The following is a 22,977-nucleotide window of genomic DNA, read 5'->3' as shown; positions in this document are numbered from 1 at the left end:
AGTAATCACAAGTGAGAGGAGAGTTAGACAAACTAAAACAGGAAATGGGAACAGACAACAGACACAGCCGGCCCGACAGGTCCAACACGTCTGTGAGCGATTTTAAAGGCCCTCCGTTCTCCTCCACAGAGAAGCAGCTTCCCAGTTTCAGCTCCTCCCAGTCACCTCTGCTGTGGTGCCACACAGGGAATTTACATCAACTGCTTCCATCCATCTGTTTGGAAATCCAGTGTTGAGGTCAGGTGATCCTGAGGGGAACGTCACCTCTGAACAATTTGACCTCCTGACCCTGGAGACGTGCACTGATGGTTAGCATCTCCAACATAACAGCACCATAGAAGAACTGGTGTGGTTCCAGTCCAGCAGAACAACCCTCGGGTGATGGTGGGTGATGGCCTTGTTGCATCCCATTCTCAATAAAAGTCTGGAAACATAGTGTGAAGCATTAAAAGTGACGGCTAATTAAAAGAACACTGTGAAAGTGCGTCTCAACGTGTCGTCCACGTGGTCACGAGCACAAATATTCTACATTCAGGACGTTGATGGATTATTGATCCATTTCATAGGAAACTGTTGAAAAGAATCCACAGCGGGAGCTGGTCAACGAGCTCAGCACGAGGGTGAGTTTGGTGTTTTTGGGCCTCCAGGGTTCCAGGAGATCCACAGAGGCTGGATAAAGGGGATATAAAGAGCCAGCGCACGTTCCCTCTGCTAACATGGAGGAAGGAGTGAATGTGACTGTGATAACTCTGGGGGGGTTCACCCACGTGCAGCAGTACGGCTACATATTCTTCTGTTTGATTCTGCTGATGTACCTTCTGATGGTTTTCTGTAACTGCAGCATCATCGGCCTGATCCTGAGCCAGCCAAACCTTCAGCAGCCCATGTACGTTCTGATCGCAGCTTTATTGATCAACTCTGTCCTCTGCAGCACTGCCGTCCACCCAAAGCTGCTCATGGACCTGGTGTCAGAGAACCAGACCGCATCGCCTTCATTCTGTCACCTGCAGTTCTTCCTCTACTACTGGTTTGCTGGTGCAGAGTTTTTGCTGCTGGCCTGTATGGCCTTTGACAGGTACGCGTCCATATGTCAGCCTCTGCATTACCACCGCATCATGAGGAACCGCACCCTGGGCAGCCTCCTGCTGACCTCCTGGCTGGTTCCTGCCTGTCACTCTGCCGCCATGGCTGCCCTGAGCTCTAGACTGCAGCTCTGCCGCTGGACTTTAGATGGCATCTTTTGTAATAATTCTCTGTACAAACTTCACTGCGTCACACCGAGGGCGGTGTTTGTGCACGGCGTGGTGGCTCTGACGGTGTCTGGTATTATCCCCATGTTCTTCATCCTTTTCACATATGTGAAGATCATCCAGGTGTCGTATCAAAGCTGTAAAGAGGTGAGAACAAAGAGCGCTCAGACCTGTTTGCCGCACCTGCTGGTTTTAATCAACTTTTCTCTCCTGTCTGCGTATGAAATCATCACCGTGCGGCTGAACGCCCGGATCCCAAAAGCTGTACATTTGTTCATGACTTTGCAGTTTGTTGTGTATCAGCCTCTCTTCAATGCCATCATCTATGGACTGAAGATGAGGGAAATCTCCACCAGCCTCAGGAAGCTGTTCTGTTGACTGTGGGCCGTCTCAGGAACACCGTGGGTCTCTGGATCATCTTCCACGTTTCATGGATCAGTATTTTATCTGTCAGTGTTTTTAGGGCACGGCCATGGTCAGAACATCATCTTCATCATCTATATCAGCAGCAGCTCCTCCTATCAATATGCCTTTTCACTATTTGGTCTGTTCATCCACAAATAAATTCTTCAACCGTCACAAGAATCTGCTTGAAATATCTTTATTGACAGACTGATGTAGTGACAAAGTGTTTGCTGGTGTTCCGCACAGCCTGCTGATGAACTGTGTTCCCTCGTGCACACTGGGGCCAGGCTGGTCCCCTCAGCAGTGTCCTGACAGTACATGAACAGATGTCAATAACTAAGACAGGCCTGAGGACACAGAGACACAAGTCTCCTTTAGTTAGAACAACTGAAGCGTCCGTGCACCCAGGGAGGGGCACACCGGCAGACCCTCCACAAGTCCAATATAAATAATCAGATGATAAATAAAAATGGTATGAATGTAGGAAGCAGAAGAAGAATCATTCATTTGTCCGCAGAGATGGAAAAATAATTGTTTACACTCTGTTTAGTACCTATGAACATCTGGAGGGGTACCAGAGAGACAGGTAGGAGCATTTGGGAGGTTCAGCCAGGGTTAGGGTTGGGGGTTAACAGATATAAAATATGCAATAATCCAATAACAGGAACAGACTTTCATTCGTGAATACAATTTGGCTCATCTCATTTTTCAAATATAACATAAAACAGATCAGGAGTGGATTCGATTTTCTCTTTAACAGTCCTCACAAAGATAGAACCAATGCTGTGTGTGTGCGTGTGCGCGTGCGCGTGCACGTGCGCGTGTGTGTGTGTGTGTGGTGTGTGTGTGTGTGTGTGTGTGTGCCCCCGCGCTTTCAGCATCCCTCAGCTGATGTAAGGTAACCTTATTGTGTCATTAGCGTGCGGTGGTGTCATTAGCGTATTCCCTCCCATGTGACCCCCTCCTCTGTGGTGCCCATCAGGTCATGTCTCAGGGCAGGTCTGACCTCAGGGGACCATCTGGTTGTTGTGATACATTCAGAACTGGCCCACAGGTCACCCAAGTAAATGAAGGTTGCTTCCTATTGGACTCATGAATAAAGGTAAAATTATTATGACATTAAAGATGATCAATTCAATTCCAACATGGCCACTCTTTAGTAATTTAGACACTACAATTTGGACTGTTGAGTTGTTAGCGTCATATGGTGGTCTATCTCCTACAACTCCATTAATCCTGTTTTGGATCTCCCTTTTAAAAGCCTCACAGCTAACCACGCCAACAGAGTGTAGCATCCAGTTGAAAGAGGCCAGGAATGATGGTTTAGTCACCATTAATGCCGGCCTTGAGGTCATAAACCAACTTAAGAGCTATGTACAAAATACACATCAGAACTTGGACATGAACTCAAAGTGTCCAAATAACGTAATAAAAAATAATAATGTGCAACAAGCTTGGCAAAACATAATCTATAAAGTACAACATGTTCCAACTTTAAACTCAATCAATCATCTGTCCAGCCCCGACTGAAGAGGTACTCTATTCTCAGTGGCAGGGCAACAAGATGACAACAGACACCCCCTGCCCCCCCAGGGCTGAGCCTGAACAATACTGGACGAGTATCTGGGAGAAAGAGGCAACACACAACACTACCGCCCAATGGCTGCAAGACCTACAGACAGAGCACAGCCAACTCCCAGAACAAGACCCAGTAGTCATCACCTTAGCAGACATCCAAACAAGAGTGTCCAAAATGAAGAGCTGGACAGCACCAGGGCCCAATAAGATCCACGCCTACTGGCTCAAGAAGCTGACTGCACTCCATGAAGGCCTGGCAGCACAGAGGAACCAGCTGCTAACATCAGGGAACCACCCAGAGTGGCTAACCCAGGGCCGGACAGTCCTCATAATGAAGGACCCCCAGAAGGGCACAATACCGCCCAACTACCGGCCCATAACCTGCCTCAGCACCACATGGAAGCTCCTATCAGGCATCCTAGCAGCTAAGATCAGCAGGATCATGCATCAGTACATGAGCACAACACAGAAAGGCACAGGCAACACCACCAGATGAATACTACCATTGGTCAGCCAGGAGGAACCTCAAAGAGGAAGGTCCTGTTACGTTTGGGGGTTTTAACAGAACCCGAGAGCAGGCCAGGACACAGTGGTAAAAATGGTCCAAAGAGGTTTATTTAAAGGGGAACACAAATCTGAAGCAGTCCTCCTGGGCCGCAGGGAGCTCAGGAGTCGACATCAGCACTTCACAGGTCCACGGGTGAGTCCTCAAACAGAAGCAGTCCCCCTGGACTGCAGAGAACTTGGGAACCTGGCTCGGCATGCTCACTGGCCCAGCAGACGGCATGGAGGCCTCGAACGTGCCAGGGAGACACAGAAGACTGAAGCAGTCCTCCTGGACTGCAAAGAACTAATGAACAGGTTCTGCACTTTCCTGGTCCAGCAAACGGCGTGAAGACCTCAAACATGCAGGGAAGACAGAACAAGCAAAGCCACACCAACGAAGCCACAACACTCAACAAAAGAAACCAACACTCTGGCCCAGACAGGCAGGCGCACCCTCCTTAAGTAGGTGGCCAGATGTAAATTGCCTACAGGTGCGCCTGCCTGCAGCGCCAGCTGATGCAAATTGAGCTCCTCCACGGCCCCTGGAGGAAAAACCAGGCACAACCCTGGACCCCAACAGGTCCAAGTGTCTGGAGGTTTATGGATTTTTGGGAGAAGGTGAAAGTAACGCGGGCGTGGATTGCCTAGGCCAAATAGGTAGTTTTTCTATTTACCAGTTATGATTTTTTTATTATTGAGTGTTAGAATGATGCTCCTGAGTTTGGATTGTGTAATAACTATTTTGCTTCCCTTGTCAGCGGGTTTAATGATGATATTTGGATTGTGAGTTATTTGTGATATGGCCCTACGCTCTGAACGGGTGAGGTATCCTGAGTGTCTGTGGCTAGTCTACTGAAGTATGGCCACCCCAGCCGGCCATCAGCAGGAGGGTCCCCCTACATGAGCCTGGTCCTGCTCAAGGTTTCTTCCTGTTAAAGGGGAGGTTTTCCTGCCACTGTTGCTGGTTGGGGGTCAGGCCCTGGGATTCTGGAAAGCGCCTAGAAACAATTTTGATTGTAACAGAGGCTATATAAATAAAGATTGATTGATTGATTGATTGATTGATTGATTGATTGATTGATTGATAATCCATAATTGTTTTATGATGTATTTGGACTCCTGTGTGCAGGTGCTGCCCTGTGTAGGTGGACTCGTTGGCTGCCAGTGGTAGATCTCTTCTCAGGGAGGAGTTTTCCTCTTGGCTCGGACAGGTGCTGTTGGGTTGGTTTTATTACTCTGGTCTGTATTCTGTCCTTGTTTCAGTCCTTGGTTTTGTCCCGGTTCACTGAATAGATCCTTCCCTTAGAGGTTAGTGGCGCCACGTGGAGTTTGAGGTTATAAGTCCTCTTGTTGATCCTGGGCTGGCAGAGTCCTCCACCATTGTTTAAAAAATGTCTTTATTGTTGCTTCATCAGGGGTTAGGGTTAGGTTAGGTTATATTAGGGTTCATACATAAGGAGGGGAAGATTTATAATGTATTAAGACTAGAGAGGATTTATGGTTGGGTTAGGTTAGGGTTAGGGTTCATACTTAAGCAGGGTTAGGGTAGAGGGTTTAGGTTAGGGTTTAGGGTTAGTTAGGGTTAGGGTTCCTATGTAAGGAGGAGAAGGTTTGAAACGCGTAGAGAGAATGATCATAAAAATACACGGTAGTTTTGCTATAAATTGAAAAATTGAGGGGAGGAGCTATGAATCCAACATGGCTGCTGTTATCCACATAACTATGGTCTTAATGAAGGGTCAGTGTTAATCTCTGAAGACTGACCCCCCCCCACACACACACACACACACACACACAGTCTCTCTCTCTCACACACACTCTCACAGACACACACCAAAACATGCTAATTTTATGAATAAATCCAACATCTGGACTGACAGCAGGATAAGAAGCTTTGTCATCTGTTGATGTGAGAACATGGCAGAACTGAAGAGTCGAGGAGACCGAAGGAGCCGAGAGGAGAAAGAGTGAACAGCAGGAGAAAAGAGAGAGAGTGAGCTGGAAAGAGGGAATAGTTGCTGGTGGATTAGACAGGATTATTGTCTGTTTGAGGTGATCCTCCTCTGTTGGAGGATCCCATCATCCTCTGCTGTTTGTCACTAAAACGCTGCTGCAGAGGACCTGAAGGACCAGAAGGTTGGAGTTCCAGACTGGAAGGTGTGTTCTTGTACTTGCTACATAAAAAGTTCCAAAATACTTGTTCTGATAAAAAAAAAAGCTGAGGACATTTTGGCTAATTCTCACAACTTCAAGGACTGTTTGAGGGTTAATCAGAAAATCCTGGTTTTCAGCTTAGAATTGGGTTCAGGTCAGGATCACCGAGTAGTGAGAGGGTTAGAATCTGGGAAGGATTTATAGTTATGACGGTCCTCGCAGAGATAGAAGTAAGTGTGTGTGTGTGTGTGTGTGTGGTGTGTGTGTGTGTGTGTGCGTGCGTGTGCGTGCGTGTGTGCGTGTGTGTGTGTTAAAACACAATTCCTTCTTTAAAAAAAATGCCAAATCAGAAAGTGAAAGAATATAGAATATAGATAGAATATAGAATATAGATGATCTACTGTGTGTCGATGACGATGTGGATTATTTATTAATGAAGATGATGAAGGAGATGATTGGTGATGATGGTGGAGGTGGTGAAGAGCTTCTGCTCACTGATAGTTGATAGTTGCAGGAACAGTCCAGCTCCACGATGTGGTGACCTGATATGCTCAGCTGACTTGGAAGCTTCCTGCTCAGCCAAGATTAGAACAAGCTGGAACAGGAAGTGCTGAAATCTGGTTGTGAAGGTGATCTAGTGTGATCTGTTCCAGTGTTTAGAAGAGTTTTACCTGGGCCACAGTAGATGTTTCTGCAGGGCCTGCTGCGTTTAAATGTGGAGCTAAGCTCTTTATTTCAAGGGCGGGGCCACATTAACAGGCAGGTTTGGCCCCGCCCCCTGCTGAGACAGGTGATAAAAAGGTTTTGCTTTTGTACAAAGTGGCAGAAAATGACTAATGTCCACCTGTCCACCTGTCCGTCCGTCCATCCATCCATCCATCCGTCCATCCATCCATCTTCTATGTTGTCTACTGTAATTTTATCTATTATTTATGGAGAATTTCCTCTGAACCATCTACAGACACGAAAACAAGTGTTGGAACATTTCACAATGAAACAAGACACGGAGGACGGTGAGACACACACACACACACACACACCACACACACACACACACTTGAACTGTGTTGCAGATCTGCAGTATTTAGGTGTAAACAGCTGAGAAAATCAGACGGTAAACATGTTCACCGGTGCTCACTTTCTAACTGAACTGGTGACCTTTAACCCTTGAGCTGTTGGACCAGGTGACTCTTATATTAGCAAGTTAGCTCAAGCAGATTCAAACACGTGAGATTGTTGTCTCACCATCTTCAGTACATCTAAGAGACATTTTGTGAAAAGCAGAAAATAGTTTTGGATTTTGGTGACTTGACAAGAGGTTTTTCTGACTGTTAGTTTAAATAATTCTGCTGTTCACATCATTTTACTTTGTTAGCAACTAGTAAAAAACTGCATTGCCAAATGTGAGAAATGCTGTTCTCTCCTCAGAACACGTGTTCTGCTACAGCTCATCCTCTTTCTCTTTGTGTTCCTCCTCTCATCGCCAGTCTTCCTCAGTCCATTTTGGTTGAAGTCAGGTGAACTCACCTGCTGTCTTCTTTAGTGCTTAACCAGTTAACTAATGACATTCATTTGAATGTCAGCGCTTTGGAATTTGTAAGAAAATGGCATGATATGCAATAATGTACATAATTGTGATTAGCAAATCCTTGTGTGCATTGGTTTGCAGAAAGTGTGACTCTGACATTGTCCTCATAGTGATGGTAATCCAGTGGAGAAACCTGAAGCTCTGAGAAGATCATCAGGAACTATAACAAGTACATTTAAACCAGGGCTGCTCACCCTTTCTCAGCCTGCCAGCTACTTATGAAACGACCAAGTCAAAACGATCGACTCTTTATATTTATTTAGAAATATACTGAGGATTCTCACCATTTATGTTGATGTGTGTTGCACAACCGCAGAAGTTGCTTAACACAACATAATTAACATAATTAACATAACACAACATAATTAACTACCTACCCAAGTTCACTCCGATGACTTGAATCAGCGTAGAGGGACAGTAGCTGCTGACAGCCAGCCTCGAGCACATGTGGGAGTATACGCCCACCTTTATGTGGGAGTGTACGCTCCACCTTTATGTGGGAGTGTACGCTCCACCTTTATGTGGAGTGTACGCTCCACCTTTATGTGGGAGTGTACGCTCCACCTTTATGTGGGAGTATACGCTCCACCTTTATGTGGGAGTGTACGCTCCACCTTTATGTGGGAGTGTACGCTCCACCTTATGTGGGAGTGTACGCTCCACCTTTATGTGGGAGTATACGCTCCACCTTTATGTGGGAGTATACGCTCCACCTTTATGTGGGAGTATACGCTCCACCTTCATGTGGGAGTAAACGCTCCACCTTTATGTGGGAGTGTACGCTCCACCTTTATGTGGGAGTAAACGCTCCACCTCTATGTGGGAGTGTACGCTCCACCTTTATGTGGGAGTGTACGCTCCACCTCTATGTGGGAGTAAACGCTCCACCTTTATGTGGGAGTAAACGCTCCACCTTTATGTGGGAGTAAACGCTCCACCTTTATGTGGGAGTATACGCTCCACCTTTATGTGGGAGTAAACGCTCCACCTTTATGTGGGAGTGTACGCTCCACCTCTATGTGGGAGTAAACGCTCCACCTCTATGTGGGAGTATACGCTCCACCTTCATGTGGGAGTAAACGCTCCACCTTTATGTGGGAGTATACGCTCCACCTTTATGTGGGAGTAAACGCTCCACCTTTATGTGGGAGTAAACGCTCCACCTTCATGTGGGAGTATACGCTCCACCTCTATGTGGGAGTAAACGCTCCACCTCTATGTGGGAGTAAACGCTCCACCTTCATGTGGGAGTATACGCTCCACCTTTATGTGGGAGTAAACGCTCCACCTTTATGTGGGAGTATACGCTCCACCTTTATGTGGGAGTATACGCTCCACCTTGATGTGGGAGTAAACGCTCCACCTTGATGTGGGAGTATACGCTCCACCTTTATGTGGGAGTGTAAACGCTCCACCTTTATGTGGGAGTAAACGCTCCACCTTTATGTGGGAGTAAACGCTCCACCTCTATGTGGGAGTAAACGCTCCACCTTCATGTGGGAGTAAACGCTCCACCTTTATGTGGGAGTAAACGCTCCACCTTTATGTGGGAGTATACGCTCCACCTTTATGTGGAGTAAATGCTTATGTGGGAGTATACGCTCCACCTTTATGTGGGAGTAAATGCTTATGTGGGAGTAAACGCTCCACCTTTATGTGGGAGTAAATGCTTATGTGGGAGTATACGCTCCACCTTTATGTGGGAGTAGTAAATGCTTATGTGGGAGTAAACGCTCCACCTTTATGTGGGAGTGTACGCTCCACCTTTATGTGGGAGTGTACGCTCCACCTTTATGGGGTGAGTAAACGCTCCACCTTATGTGGGAGTATACGCTCCACCTTTATGTGGGAGTAAACGCTCCACCTTTATGTGGGAGTAAACGCTCCACCTTGATGTGGGAGTAAACGCTCCACCTTGATGTGGGAGTATACGCTCCACCTTTATGTGGGAGTATACGCTCCACCTTTATGTGGGAGTAAATGCTTATGTGGGAGTATACGCTCCACCTCTATGTGGGAGTAAACGCTCCACCTTTATGTGGGAGTATACGCTCCACCTCTATGTGGGAGTAAACGCTCCACCTTTAAGTGGGAGTATACGCTCCACCTTTATGTGGGAGTAAACGCTCCACCTTTATGTGGGAGTATACGCTCCACCTTTATGTGGGAGTAAACGCTCCACCTTTATGTGGGAGTATACGCTCCACCTTTATGTGGGAGTAAACGCTCCACCTTCATGTGGGAGTATACGCTCCACCTTTATGTGGGAGTAAACGCTCCACCTATGTGGGAGTAAACGCTCCACCTTTATGTGGAGTGTACGCTCCACCTTTATGTGGGAGTAAACGCTTATGTGGGAGTAAACGCTCCACCTTATGTGGGAGTAAACGCTCCACCTTTATGTGGGAGTGTACGCTCCACCTTTATGTGGGAGTAAACGCTTATGTGGGAGTATACGCTCCACCTTTATGTGGGAGTAAACGCTCCACCTCTATGTGGGAGTAAACGCTCCACCTTTATGTGGGAGTATACGCTCCACCTTTATGTGGGAGTAAACGCTCCACCTTTATGTGGGAGTAAACGCTCCACCTTTATGTGGGAGTGTACGCTCCACCTTTATGTGGGAGTAAACGCTCCACCTCTATGTGGGAGTGTACGCTCCACCTCTATGTGGGAGTATACGCTTATGTGGGAGTAAACGCTCCACCTTTATGTGGGAGTAAATGCTCCACCTTTATGTGGGAGTAAACGCTCCACCTTTATGTGGGAGTATACGCTCCACCTTTATGTGGGAGTAAACGCTCCACCTTTATGTGGGAGTAAACGCTTATGTGGGAGTAAACGCTCCACCTTTATGTGGGAGTAAATGCTCCACCTTTATGTATGTGTGGAGTAAACGCTCCACCTTTATGTGGGAGTATACGCTCCACCTTTATGTGGGAGTAAACGCTTATGTGGGAGTAAACGCTCCACCTTTATGTGGGAGTAAATGCTCCACCTTTATGTGGGAGTAAACGCTCCACTTTATGTGGGAGTATACGCTTATGTGGGAGTATACGCTCCACCTTTATGTGGAGTATACGCTTATGTGGGAGTATACGCTCCACCTTTATGTGGGAGTATACGCTCCACCTTTATGTGGGAGTAAACGCTCCACCTTTATGTGGGAGTAAACGCTCCACCTCTATGTGGGAGTAAACGCTCCACCTTTATGTAGGAGTATACGCTCCACCTTTATGTGGGAGTAAACGCTCCACCTCTATGTGGGAGTAAACGCTCCACCTTTATGTGGGAGTATACGCTCCACCTATGTGGGAGTATACGCTCCACCTTTATGTGGGAGTATACGCTCCACCTTTATGTGGGAGTATACGCTCCACCTCTATGTGGGAGTAAACGCTCCACCTTTATGTGGGAGTATACGCTCCACCTTTATGTGGGAGTATACGCTCCACCTTTATGTGGGAGTAAACGCTCCACCTTTATGTGGGAGTAAACGCTCCACCTCTATGTGGGAGTGTACGCTCCACCTCTATGTGGGAGTGTACGCTCCACCTCTATGTGGGAGTGTACGCTCCACCTTTATGTGGGAGTAAACGCTCCACCTTTATGTGGGAGTAAACGCTCCACCTTTATGTGGGAGTATACGCTCCACCTTTATGTGGGAGTATGGCTGGCTTGTTAGCTTTGCTGCACTTGGAGCCGTTGTTTGCACCCAAGTATCAACAGAATTCAGATGTCATGTGACCGGCTGCCCTGGAGATCAATCGAGAGGACGGATGATCAGCTGACGTCTGTGCTTTCACTGCCATGTGATCTACCGACAGTCCCTAGGACGTTTGGAGCATCCCTGATCAAACACTGAGGGGAATCCCTCTCCAGGTTCATGTTCTGGTCTGGTTCTGTCCTCCCACCCAACCCAAACTACCCTCATGTTCAATGATGGGCTATGGCAGCTCAGTCTGTTGAGCACTGGGCTGAGAAGTAAAGGGATGCTGGTTTGAGCCCCGGCACAGACAAAACTTCAGATTATTGCCGAGATGCTCTTGAGCAAGGTATTCACATAGGGCTCATCCAGTGGACCCTGCCTTCGCCCATATGTGTAAACTGAGACGTTCCGATCCCTGATGATATTCTTCTCTCTGGAATATCGGTCTGGCCTTGATGGGTCACCTGTAGAGGTTTGTGAGGATCCTCATGCCAACTTCTCTTCTCTGAACATCTCAGTGCCACTGATCTGACATCTCCACTTTGGTTTTTAAGCCACAATCATCTTCTCCATGTTACTGACCTTCAGGCCCTTGTGCCCTCCTGATAAACCGGTCAGTCAGGGCCAGAGCCTGGGTGGGAACAGCTTTGTAATGTTACAGCCTGAGCAGCAAGGCAGAGCAGAAGAACTCAGGCAGAACCTCTGGATGTGGACCAGCATGGGGTGACACACACAGGTCTGGAATAAAGTCTTCCATCCTTTATTGAGCAGAAGTTCTGGGTTTTTGGAAGAGATACACAAGTCACCTGACTGGTTCTAAAGGTGTCTGTTGGCTGTCCTCGTCTCTGTGTTTCACCTGTGTTTCTCAGCAGCCCGAGTGTCCTGATGTTGAACACCTGTGTCCCTCCCTTCTGTCTCTAAGCTCTCCTGTCTGGTTGTATGTGCTCATCTTCTCCACGTCACAGAATTTACACTCTCCACTTGATGTGTGTGTGTGTGTGTGTGTGTGTGTGTGTGTGTGTGTGTGTGCAAGCGCAGGTGTCAGCGCAGTGCTCCTCAGTGTGGTGGAGGACATGAGCCAGGCCATCCAGAGAAAGGTTAGTGGAGCTGAGCTTCTGTATGACCTGCTGAGTGCACCATGGCTACAAGCTCTTCTGAAGGTACACTCGCACACACTCACACACACTCACACACACTCACACACACTCACACACACTCACACACACACTCACACACACACTTACTTACTGGACTCACACAACAGTCTCACCATGTTAGATGTCATTTCCGTTTTGTGTCCAGATCTATGAGAGCCTGTTGACATTCCAGAGGTTGAAACCCAGCCCCATCCTGCCATATGCTTCAGGACTCTCACAAGAGGTTGACACACACACACACACACACCACACACCACACACACACCACACACACACACACACACACACCACACACACACACACACACACACACACACAACACACACACACACACACACACCCACACCCACACCCACACACACACACACACACACACACACGTGCTTCCACACAGTTACAGTATGTTGGTAAGTCTTGGGTGACCAGCGGGTGATACTCAGGTCTGTGTATCTGTCATCGACTGCTCATGTCTGTCCTTCTGTCTGACAGATCATGGTTGCTATGGAGACAGTTCAGTCTCCCTCAGTTGAAGTTGAGGAGCTGTACAGCCTCCTGAGTTCAGTACACGTCCAGGTATGAACACTGATCTCCTCCATCACGCTTGAACTTGTCTGCCTGCCTGCCTGCCTGCCTGCCTGCCTGCCTGCCTGTCTGCCTGCCTGCCTGCCTGCCTGTCTGTCTGCCTGCCTGCCTGCCTGCCTGCCTGCCTGCCTGCCTGCCTGCCTGTCTGTCTGCCTGCCTGTCTGCCTGTCTGCCTGCCTGCCTGCCTGCCTGCCTGCCTGCCTGTCTGCCTGCCTGCCTGCCTGCCTGCCTGTCTGTCTGCCTGCCTGTCTGCCTGTCTGCCTGCCTGCCTGCCTGCCTGCCTGCCTGCCTGTCTGCCTGCCTGTCTGTCTGTCTGTCTGTCTGCCTGGGTTCCCTGGGATTTATGGGGTTGATCCCAAGAAGCAGGTTGATGCTGAAGAAACTTCCCTGCTGGGTCCTTTGAGCTCCTGACAGACCTGAACCTAAACCCAGTTCTAACCTGAACCTTAATATTGGGTCCCAACCCTCAAACACACCTCTGACATTGTGTATCTTGACCCAGCAGTGTTGCTACTGTAGCGACTGATCCGGGGTCCACCTGTCTGACCGAGACTGTCTGTGTGTTTCAGGCCCTCTTGTCATCTCATGACAGCATAGCTCAGGTCGATTACAGTCCCATTTTGCCTCCTCTGCCTGATGACATGCCAGATGATGAGGAAGCCTTTAGGATTGTCTGTCTGGTGAAGAACAACCAGCCCCTGGTGAGATCACCTGTTCAAGCTTTATTGTATTTGTGCTGAGACTGAGGTGTCCAGGTGACATACGAGTCCTTCTCCACTGTGCTCGCTTTCGTCTGGGAGCCTAGACGGGGTTGTTGGTTACCGACGTGGACCAGAAGGGGACTGTTGGTTACCAATGGAGACCAGAAGGGGGTTGTTGGTTACCGACGGGGCAGCCAGGAGGGGGTTGTTGGTTACCGACGTGGACTAGAAGGCGACAGTTGGTTACTGACGCGGACCAGAAGGGGACTGTTGGTTACCAATGGGACAGCCAGAAGGGGGCTGTTGGTTACCGACAGGGACCAGAAGGGGACTGTTGGTTACTGACGCGGACCAGAAGGGGGCTGTTGGTTACCGACAGGGACCAGAAGGGGTTGTTGGTTACTGACGCGGACCAGAAGGGGACTGTTGGTTACTAATGGGACAGCCAGAAGGGGGCTGTTGGTTACCGACGGGGACCAGAAGGGGACTGTTGGTTACCAATGGGACAGCCAGAAGGGGGTGTTGGTTACCGACAGGGACCAGAAGGGGGTTGTTGGTTACTGACGCGGACCAGAAGGGGACTGTTGGTTACCAATGAGACAGCCAGAAGGGGGTTGTTGGTTACCGACGGGGACCAGAAGGGGGCTGTGGTTACCAATGAGACAGCCAGAAGGGGGCTGTTGGTTACCGATGCGGACCAGAAGGGGACTGTTGGTTACCAATGAGACATCCAGAAGGGGACTGTTGGTTACAATGAGACATCCAGAAGGGGGCTGTTGGTTACCGACGGGGACCAGAAGGGGGCTGTTGGTTACCAATGAGACATCCAGAAGGGGACTGTTGGTTACCAATGAGACATCCAGAAGGGGACTGTTGGTTACCAATGAGACATCCAGAAGGGGCTGTTGGTTACCAATGAGACATCCAGAAGGGGGCTGTTGGTTACTGACGGGGACCAGAAGGGGGTTGTTGGTTACCGACGGGGACCAGAAGGGGGTTGTTGGTTACCGACGGGGACCAGACAAGTCCAAAATACATATGAACAACAATGACTATGGAGCTAAAAACGTATTTGTTGTGGTTAATAGAATGTTAATAAAGCATCAATAACACAAAGTACAACTTTACTTTGCCAATTCAAATTTTAAAATGTTTCAATACTAAACAAGTGTGAAATCACAATTATTGTGTCGCAACCATAAGAGGAAGACAAAAAATTGGAACAAATAACAACAAAACAAGATTAAATATGATATTTTCTGATCCGGGTTGAATCGGTTTACTGTGATTATTAGATTTTTAGCTAACTCGGATTACAGGTAATAATTATAATGATTTCAGATTTTTATCTACTGTTGATAAAGATTGGAAATGATCACAGAAGAGGACACGTCATACCTGCCGAGGGGGCGTGGCCATGGGAGGAGCTGAGAGCCACTGAAACAAAAGACAAGCAGTTGTCCCTCCCTGCAGACAAGTCCCGCCCCCTTGTCCCTTACTATGACTTCACAGCACCTTGGAAGAGAGATCTCAACCAATCAGCTTCCTCCAGGCTGACCTGCACAGGTAAAAGGAGGAGGGGTTAATCTGAGTCAATGATGGGGGAGGAGCCAGACAACCACGTCAAAAGTGTCAATATGTGATTGATGAAGAACATTTTCACATGATGCTTCATCCTGCAGTTTACTCTCCAATCTTCATCATCATCACATCTTCATCATCATCATCACATCTTCATCATTGTCATCATCACAATCTTCATATTCTTCATCACATCATCATCTTCATCATCATTGGCATTTCCTGTCAACCTTCATCTTTGTTATCATTGTGTTCATCATCACAATCATCATCACAATCATCATCACATCTTCATCATCACCATCATCCTTCAGCATCACCATCGTCATCACCATAATGTTCATCTTTATCATCACCACATCCTCCTCATTAAAATTGTCATCATCACATCTTCATAATATCATCACAATCTTCATCATCATCACCATCATCATCTTCATCACAATCTTCATCATCACCATCTTCTTCTTCATCACAATCTTCATCATCACCACCATCATCTTCCTCATCACCATCATAATCCACTTTGTTGGTCTCCTTAACTTTGACTCTGGGTTTTATTTTTAGATCGTTCCAAAGGTGAGGCAGGTTCTCCATCTGGCTCCAGCCACACTGATGATTACGCCCACCCTCCTCCTCCCATCTGTGCCGTCTACAGTCTCAGCCTGCCCACCTCCCCCATCCTTTATAAAAGAGGAGCAATATGGAGTCATTCCAGGAACGTCCACACAACAGACAGAACTCAGTTCTTCACTGGGGTTCGGGGCTCCAACCAGCAGGGGGGTCATCTACCACCTGGTCCTGCCAGCAACTGTCTGGGCTCTACTGAGAAAGGCCTGGCAGTGTGTGGTTACCAACAACATCCTGCTGGTGAGCTCAGGTCAACCATTCAGATGCTGCCCAAGGGTGTTGACCGTGGTCCTCAGGATGCTCCCCAGTGCAGCCAGAAGATTGTGGCAGCGACGGTCACAGATAGCAGGAATGATAGGGCCATTAACCTCTTGGATGAGGTGGTCGACAAGCTCCAGAATTTCACTGTGTCCAACAAACCTCTGTCATCACCTCCACAGAGGCTAAAACGGAAGATTCCTCTCAGGAACTCCACAGTCTCTCCGAAGGTGCCCCACAAACATCCAACCACCTACCCTTGCCCCATCTCCTCTTCTTCCTCTTCATCTGTCAGCTCCAGTGAAGAGAACTTTTCCAGTCCAAACCAGACAAAGGTGGCCAGCCTTTATGTTGCCCACAGGATGTTTGGCTGTAGAAGGAACTATGGCTCCACTGTAGGAGCTCCTCTGGAGGACCAGGAGGACTGTTGCAGCACAAGCAGGAGAAAGAGCAACAACCAGTAGACAGAACTATACTGTAGAACTAGAAAAAGACTTCCAAGTTTTCTGTTACACATTAAACAGTATTTATGGACTTTTTTATTGGTGCTTATTGGACAGTTTTTCCATCTCAGGATTCACTGAATGCAGGAAAGAGAAACTATTGATGTGGTTTCATCCCTGATGCTCATTGATCTGATATTGATCCAGTGGGAGAATATCAAGCTCAAAAGATTTCAGGTCCATCAAATGTCCAAGAGAACACTGAGTCTCTCATGGTCTGTGTGATCTTATGTTCTCCACCATCCCTCGTGTGGTTCTTCACATCAAACCTGCTTCTTCTCTGCTCAGCTTATCAGATGTAGACCTTTGTGAGTGAGGTTGTTCAATCGTATGTCTGTTTTCAGGGAGCAACCATAAGGAAGGATGAGGGGACGGGAGAGATCTTCATCGCCAGGGTAATTCATGGTGGGCTGGCTGACCGCAGCGGTGAGATGAAGCTCAGTGAACATGTGTGAACAGCACGGGTGAAAAACTGACTGTGGTCTGTGGCTCCCAGGACTTCTCCATCCTGGTGATCTGTTAGTGGAGGTGAATGGAAACCCTGTGGTGGGTCTGGATCCAGAACAGGTCATCCAGATACTGGTGGGTCATCTGAAAAGAGAACCACCCAATGTTCCTTCACAAACTTTTGACTTTTTTCTGAATTATAAAATAAAACTCTCAATTTTGTCAGATTAATTCTCAAGGAACAATCCTGTTCAAAGTTGTTCCCAACGAAGCTCCAGGCAACAGCAGCACCAGCTGCCTCAAGGCGGTAAGAAGTATCCAGAAAGGGTTCACCTGAACGTACTGACGTGAACGTTCTTTAGAGAATCACCTGTATTAATGTGGGACCGACCAGATGCACAATGTAGGAGTGAGGAAGAGTCTGGAGGTTAGGGTTCTGTTTTTGGCCACTTTGGAGTCTCTACTGTTCCACTGTGAGGTCAAGGTCATAGCACCAAGTCCAGTCAAACTACAGTCAAAATCTCCATGAGCTGGTTGGGCCTCGGCTGTGGAAAGGTTCCCGACTCACCCCAAGAGGGCTTCAGATTAGAGACTTGCCCTGTCAACCACCTTTGGATAGCTCCTACTCCACCTACTCACAGCCCTGGTTATCCCTGGTAGTCCCTGGTAGTCCCTGGTAGTCCCTGGTGACTTGTGCCAGGGACTACCAGGGACGGACAGACGCACAGGCAGACAAACATTAAAGACACAGTCCATCACAACGAGAGACGACTCTTCTGACACTCTGGTCTGCTCTGGTGAAGCCCCCTCAGGAACCTGGGTCCTGGTCAAACAGTAGACTTTAAATCCACCCTGAGCTGTGCCACTTGTTTCAGTTGGGTCGAGAGCAGATAGATGGGGGGGGCAGCACTGCAGTCTGGTGGAGGACTTTGTAGTCCAGTTCAGTCAGCTTAAAGAATCCAGATGTTTGATTTTGTTACAGCTGCTCGACCACATATGAACCACAAATAAGAGCATCAAATTCTAATCAGCTACACTCTGACAGACTTCCAATGATCACAGAATCGTTACTTTGGGAACAATTCATCCTTTCATCATCATCAATGAATCATTTCATTTGAAATTAGTGTGTGAAACAACTATTTCAGGTCTACATAAGGGCGATGGTGGACTACTGCCCCCTGCAGGACGCCTCAATCCCTTGCCCGGATGCTGGGATGGCGTTCAGGCGTGGAGACCTGCTGGAGGTGGTGGACCAGTCAGACGAGAGTTGGTGGCAGGCCAGGAAGCTGCCCTGGGCTGCATCCTGCGCTGGTCTCATTCCTTCTGCCAGCAGACTAAAGAGGTGAAACTCTGAAGAAGCAGAAGATTCAACCAAGAACACCAGAGTGTTGTTTGATGTTTGGCAGAAACTAACATTTAGAATAAAGGATGTAAAATGCTTTGCTTTTCCTCCTCCTGCCTCCTGGACCATCTGTAGCAAACAGAGGGAGCAGTGGTGGAGCCAACCCTCCCATGTTCACACCTGCATCAGGGCCTGTGAGTAGCATCACGCTCACCTGCAGCCTTCAGCAGAACTGCACAATCGTTCTTCTGCACTGAGCTCTGGTGCATGTAGATGGTGCCGCTGTGACCTTGCTCTCTGTCTCTTGACCCGCTGACCCCAGTGACGGATCACGGTGGGTGTCGGTGTCGGTGTGTGATCAGTCTGTGGTTGTGCTGATTCCTCGAGAACTGTCAGAGATGATTGTATTCATTGGTAGAAACCCTGCTTTGATTTAACGAACCGCTGAGAAGCTAACTGTTAGCTCAGCAAGCTAACAGGAGAACCCTTCTGCCCCCAGACAAACGTTCAGATTGAAACAAATGGCGAAGGTTGCATTTTAAAATGTTCTTTTTCTGACCGTTTGGTTTGTTGTCTTGCAGAGGACGATCTGTCCCAAACAGATGACAAACGCTTGATCGCAGGTAGGCCACGCCCACACACGTGACCAGTCTGTCTGCAGATTAAAAACGTTCTCTTTCTTCTTTCTTCAGAACTGGAAGAAACCCACATTGGTGCGTCCTTGTTCTTATCATTCTGATGACATCACAGAAATATAAACGAACTTTTAACGAAAGACCTTTTGACGCTCCAGATGATCCTGCCTCTGACGTCACTGACGGACTCTACCTGGGTGAGAAACTACAGCTCCAAAACTCGTCTTCGTTGTGATATTTATCTGTAAATGATTAAATGTCGTCCAACGAACAACAGCTGGATTTCGCCGCAGCTTCTGTCTGTGGAGGAGGACCTCCCACAGGCGGAGGCGGCAGTCCTGCACCTCCTGCTCCCCCACCCTCAGCTCGCTCTCCAGCCCCTATGAGGAGGTTCGACTGTACCAGCGCCTCCCGCAGGAGAAGCAGCGCCTCATCGTCCTCACTGGTGAGATCGGCCTGGCCAACAGAGACCAGACAGAAGGAGACACCATTCGGTTCCAAAACGAAGTTATTATACATTCGTTAATTTATTCAAATTTAATTTGGGTTCTTAACTTTTATGTTGTTCTGAAATGTCTTGGAAAACTTTGTTTTCAAGGTAATTTTGTGTTGAAGTTTTTCTTTTTCTTTGCAAATGTCTGTGGTCTGTCGCCCCCTTGTGGACAGGTGCTTCAGGAGTCGGAGTGAATGAACTCAGAAAAAGACTCATCAAGTTGAACCCTTTGGCTTTCCAGGGACCCGTACCTCGTAGGTGACGCAGCACAGGTGTATCACCAGGCGTATCCACACAGATTTAATATACAGGTTCCTGCTCAAGGTTTTGCCCTGTTAAAGGAAGTTTTTCTGCCACTGTAGTTGTTTGGGGATTAGACTCTGGGTTTCCATGAAGCACCTGTTTGATTGCAAGAGAATAAGAATACAATTAAAATGAATTCAGTTCTACTGGATCAAGGTCAGTTCTCAAATTCTGCTGAGTCATCAAAATACACATGAAAATGTGATTATGATGGGTTAGAAATGATTCAAAACCAAATGGAGACTTCCTCAGAGCTGCTCTCACTTCCTTCCTGTACAGGAAGTGACCTTGAAGCATGTGATTGGTGCGTTTCAATTGGCTGCTCTCCTGTTTTGACAGACACCACTCGTCCAATCAGAGCAGGACAGCTGATGGAGCGAGAATACCACTTTGTGACCAAAGAGCTGTTTGACTACATGATGAGTAACCACAGGTGAGACACAGGTGAACCAACACTGACCTGAGAACACAACTGTGACGCGCACGTGTGTGTGTGTGTGTGTGTGTGTGTGTGTGTGTGTGTGTGTGCTCAGGTTTGTGGAGTACGGTGAGTTCAAAGGTCATCTCTATGGGACTAGCGTTGATGCTATCGATGACGTCCTCAGACGAGGACAGATTTGCATCGTAGACGTTGAACCTCATGTAAGTGTCGTTACTGATATTGATCAGTGATTGGTTTAATGGTCAGTTCCACAAATGGTTCATGTAACTGAATCGTTTTGTATTTGTGGATTTATGTAGGTATATGCTTAATATTAACATTTGTAGACCATCAACATTTAAAATAGGAGAAGAATCTTGGGTCAGATTCTGCATAATAAATGTAACCAAAGGTGAAGCCGTCTAATTTGTCCATAATAATATCGTTAATAATATCGTGTTAAATTGTTGAATTCTAATTATTAAAACTGAAATTACATTTGAAACATACTGAAGCTCTGAAATTTGTATTGATAAATAATTAAGTCATTTTCAGTGTAATAAATGTGAAGATTAATCAAATGTTTCCATTTGAAGACGTTTGTTCATATTTTTAGTGACACTTTTCTGCTCAGAACATCCAGATGCTGCGGACGCCCAGACTGAAGCCTTACGTGATCTTCATCAAGCCTCCGAGTCCTGAGAGGCTGCGAGAGACCAGGAGGGACGCTCGAATCATCAGCAGCTACAGCGCCAGCAGAGCCTTCACGGTACCCTGACCTCTGACCCCAACACATCTCTGACCTTACTGACAGACAAAATAACCCATGAACAAAAATATATGTAATATATGTATATGTAATAATTTTAAAGCGAGGTTGATGGATGCAGTGAGCCAAACTGTCCATGTTTCAAAGGGAACCTTCTTGTTCTCCGCTGCAGGAGGACGACTTTGTGCAGCTGGAGGAGGCCTCTCAGCTGATGGAGGCCAAATACCGCCACTTTTTTGATCGTGTTCTGGTGAACGAGGACCTGCACAACTCCTGCATGGAGCTCTTCTCCTTCATCCAGGAGGCCCAGCAGGAGCCACAGTGGACCCCTGTCAGCTGGAACCAGAACCGGGCTTAAAGGAGACGGTTCCTCTGCAAAGACTTCGTTTTCCAACTCATCCACGGCTGAAACGCCACTAAAGTCTCATTTTAAAAGTTAAATTAAACATATCAGCCATTTTCAGCCAACCATTGACCTCTTCATCATCGTACATGAAAATGATTTATATATCGACAATGTAACAAATAAAATACTAAAAAAAAACGTGGACGGCTTTATTAAACGTAAGCTTCTCACCCATCTCCAAGGAAGCACCAGCAGAGGAACATTGACCACATAACTGCGCTGATCTCCATCTTTCCCTCAGTCCTGAACAACACCTGAGATATTTGAGGCAGGACCTCTCCAACAACCTGCAGAGGGCAAAACACCCTTTTCCTGTGGGGAATCACAGCCTCAGCCTTGGAGGTGCTGGTTCCCACTCGGCAGCAAACCGCCCCAGTACAGGGTGGAGGTCCTGGTTTGATGAAGTCAACAGGACAACGGCCGAGTGGCTGGGTAAACTCCCCTGACCCCCCGAGCACCCTGTGGAGGGTAAAGAGCTGGTATTCCATGATGGGAGAGGTTGTTCCTTCTGAATCTGGGGTTCGACTATCAGCCAAATTCTCCTCTCCAGTACCCTGGCATCGATCTTCCCAGGGAGGCTGGGAAATGTGACCCCTCTGTAGTTGGAATACTCTCCTTTTTATAAGGCGGTACCACCACCCCGGTTTGCCACTCCAGAGACACTGTTCTGAACCAGCACACGATGCTGCCGAGGTATCTCAAGCGAGACCGTCCCACAACAGCCACAGACTAGAGGTACTCATGGCGGATCTCATCCACCCTGACACATTTCTACTGAGGCGCTTGCTAACTACCTCGGTGAGTTCAGCTTGGGGGATGATGGAGTCCACCTAGGGACTGAGGAACTCCTCGAATTCCTTCCTCCATCCGACAATATCCCCAGTTGAGGTCAGAAACTCCTCCACTTGCACAGTGTTGGCGGACAACTGATTCCCCCTCCTAAGATGTTTGCAAGAATTCTCAGACTTGAGGTTTCACTTCAGCACAGACGTGAACGGCGCTTATCCCTCATGGTGGGGACGAGTTTTATTACGGTGTTTATGATCCACCATCTTGGCTACGAACACCAGTGATGACATCACGTAGGCAAATGAGGTGGGTGAACTATGGATGGATGGATGGATGGATGGATGGATGGATGGATGGATGGATGGTGGATGGATGGATGGATGGATGGGTGGGTGGATGGATGGATGGATGGATGATGGGTGGATGGATGGATGATGGATGGATGGATGGATAATGGATGGATGATGGATGGATGATGGATGGATGGATGGATGGATGGATGGATGGATGATGGATGGATGGATGGATGGATGATGGATGGATGATGGATGGATGGATGGATGATGGATGGATGGATGATCATATCTATAGTCCTCACAATGAAGACTAAGTGTGTGTGTGTGTGCGCGCGTGTGTCTGTGTGTGCATGCATGTGTGTGTGTGTGCATGCATGTGTGTGTGTGTGCGCGTGTGTCTGTGTGTGCGTGCATGTGTGTGTGCACGCGTG

At 47.8% G+C, this 22,977-nt stretch overlaps 2 protein-coding genes across 2 annotated transcripts; both read left to right on the top strand.

The window, feature by feature from the left end:
- The first annotated feature begins 102 nt into the window (after positions 1 to 102).
- Positions 103 to 1,835, top strand: LOC130532502 (olfactory receptor 11A1-like). Its single transcript, XM_057045186.1, has one exon. It carries the CDS (start codon positions 717 to 719, stop codon positions 1,626 to 1,628), a length of 912 nt encoding a protein of 303 aa, XP_056901166.1. The 5' UTR covers positions 103 to 716; the 3' UTR covers positions 1,629 to 1,835.
- Positions 1,836 to 4,280: 2,445 nt separating this feature from the next.
- LOC130531174 (MAGUK p55 subfamily member 4-like) lies at positions 4,281 to 21,523 on the top strand. The gene is made up of 22 exons (XM_057043020.1): positions 4,281 to 4,436; positions 4,909 to 4,990; positions 6,895 to 6,946; positions 12,269 to 12,390; positions 12,533 to 12,610; positions 12,877 to 12,960; positions 13,539 to 13,670; positions 16,987 to 17,068; positions 17,139 to 17,224; positions 17,316 to 17,396; positions 18,238 to 18,434; positions 18,570 to 18,624; positions 18,723 to 18,768; positions 19,016 to 19,057; positions 19,127 to 19,147; positions 19,228 to 19,266; positions 19,347 to 19,514; positions 19,736 to 19,816; positions 20,205 to 20,298; positions 20,399 to 20,507; positions 20,921 to 21,055; positions 21,228 to 21,523. The coding sequence occupies exons 3-22, from the start codon at positions 6,925 to 6,927 to the stop codon at positions 21,411 to 21,413; spliced, it is 1,860 nt and encodes a 619-aa protein (XP_056899000.1). The 5' UTR covers positions 4,281 to 4,436; positions 4,909 to 4,990; positions 6,895 to 6,924; the 3' UTR covers positions 21,414 to 21,523.
- The last annotated feature ends 1,454 nt before the right edge of the window (positions 21,524 to 22,977 follow it).

Source organism: Takifugu flavidus, chromosome 1 (genome assembly GCF_003711565.1).
Source record: "Takifugu flavidus isolate HTHZ2018 chromosome 1, ASM371156v2, whole genome shotgun sequence".
In the NCBI taxonomy this organism is placed as follows: Eukaryota; Metazoa; Chordata; class Actinopteri; order Tetraodontiformes; family Tetraodontidae; genus Takifugu; species Takifugu flavidus.
Note: the sequence above shows the minus strand (reverse complement) of the source record. Positions and strands in the feature narration are given on the sequence as shown.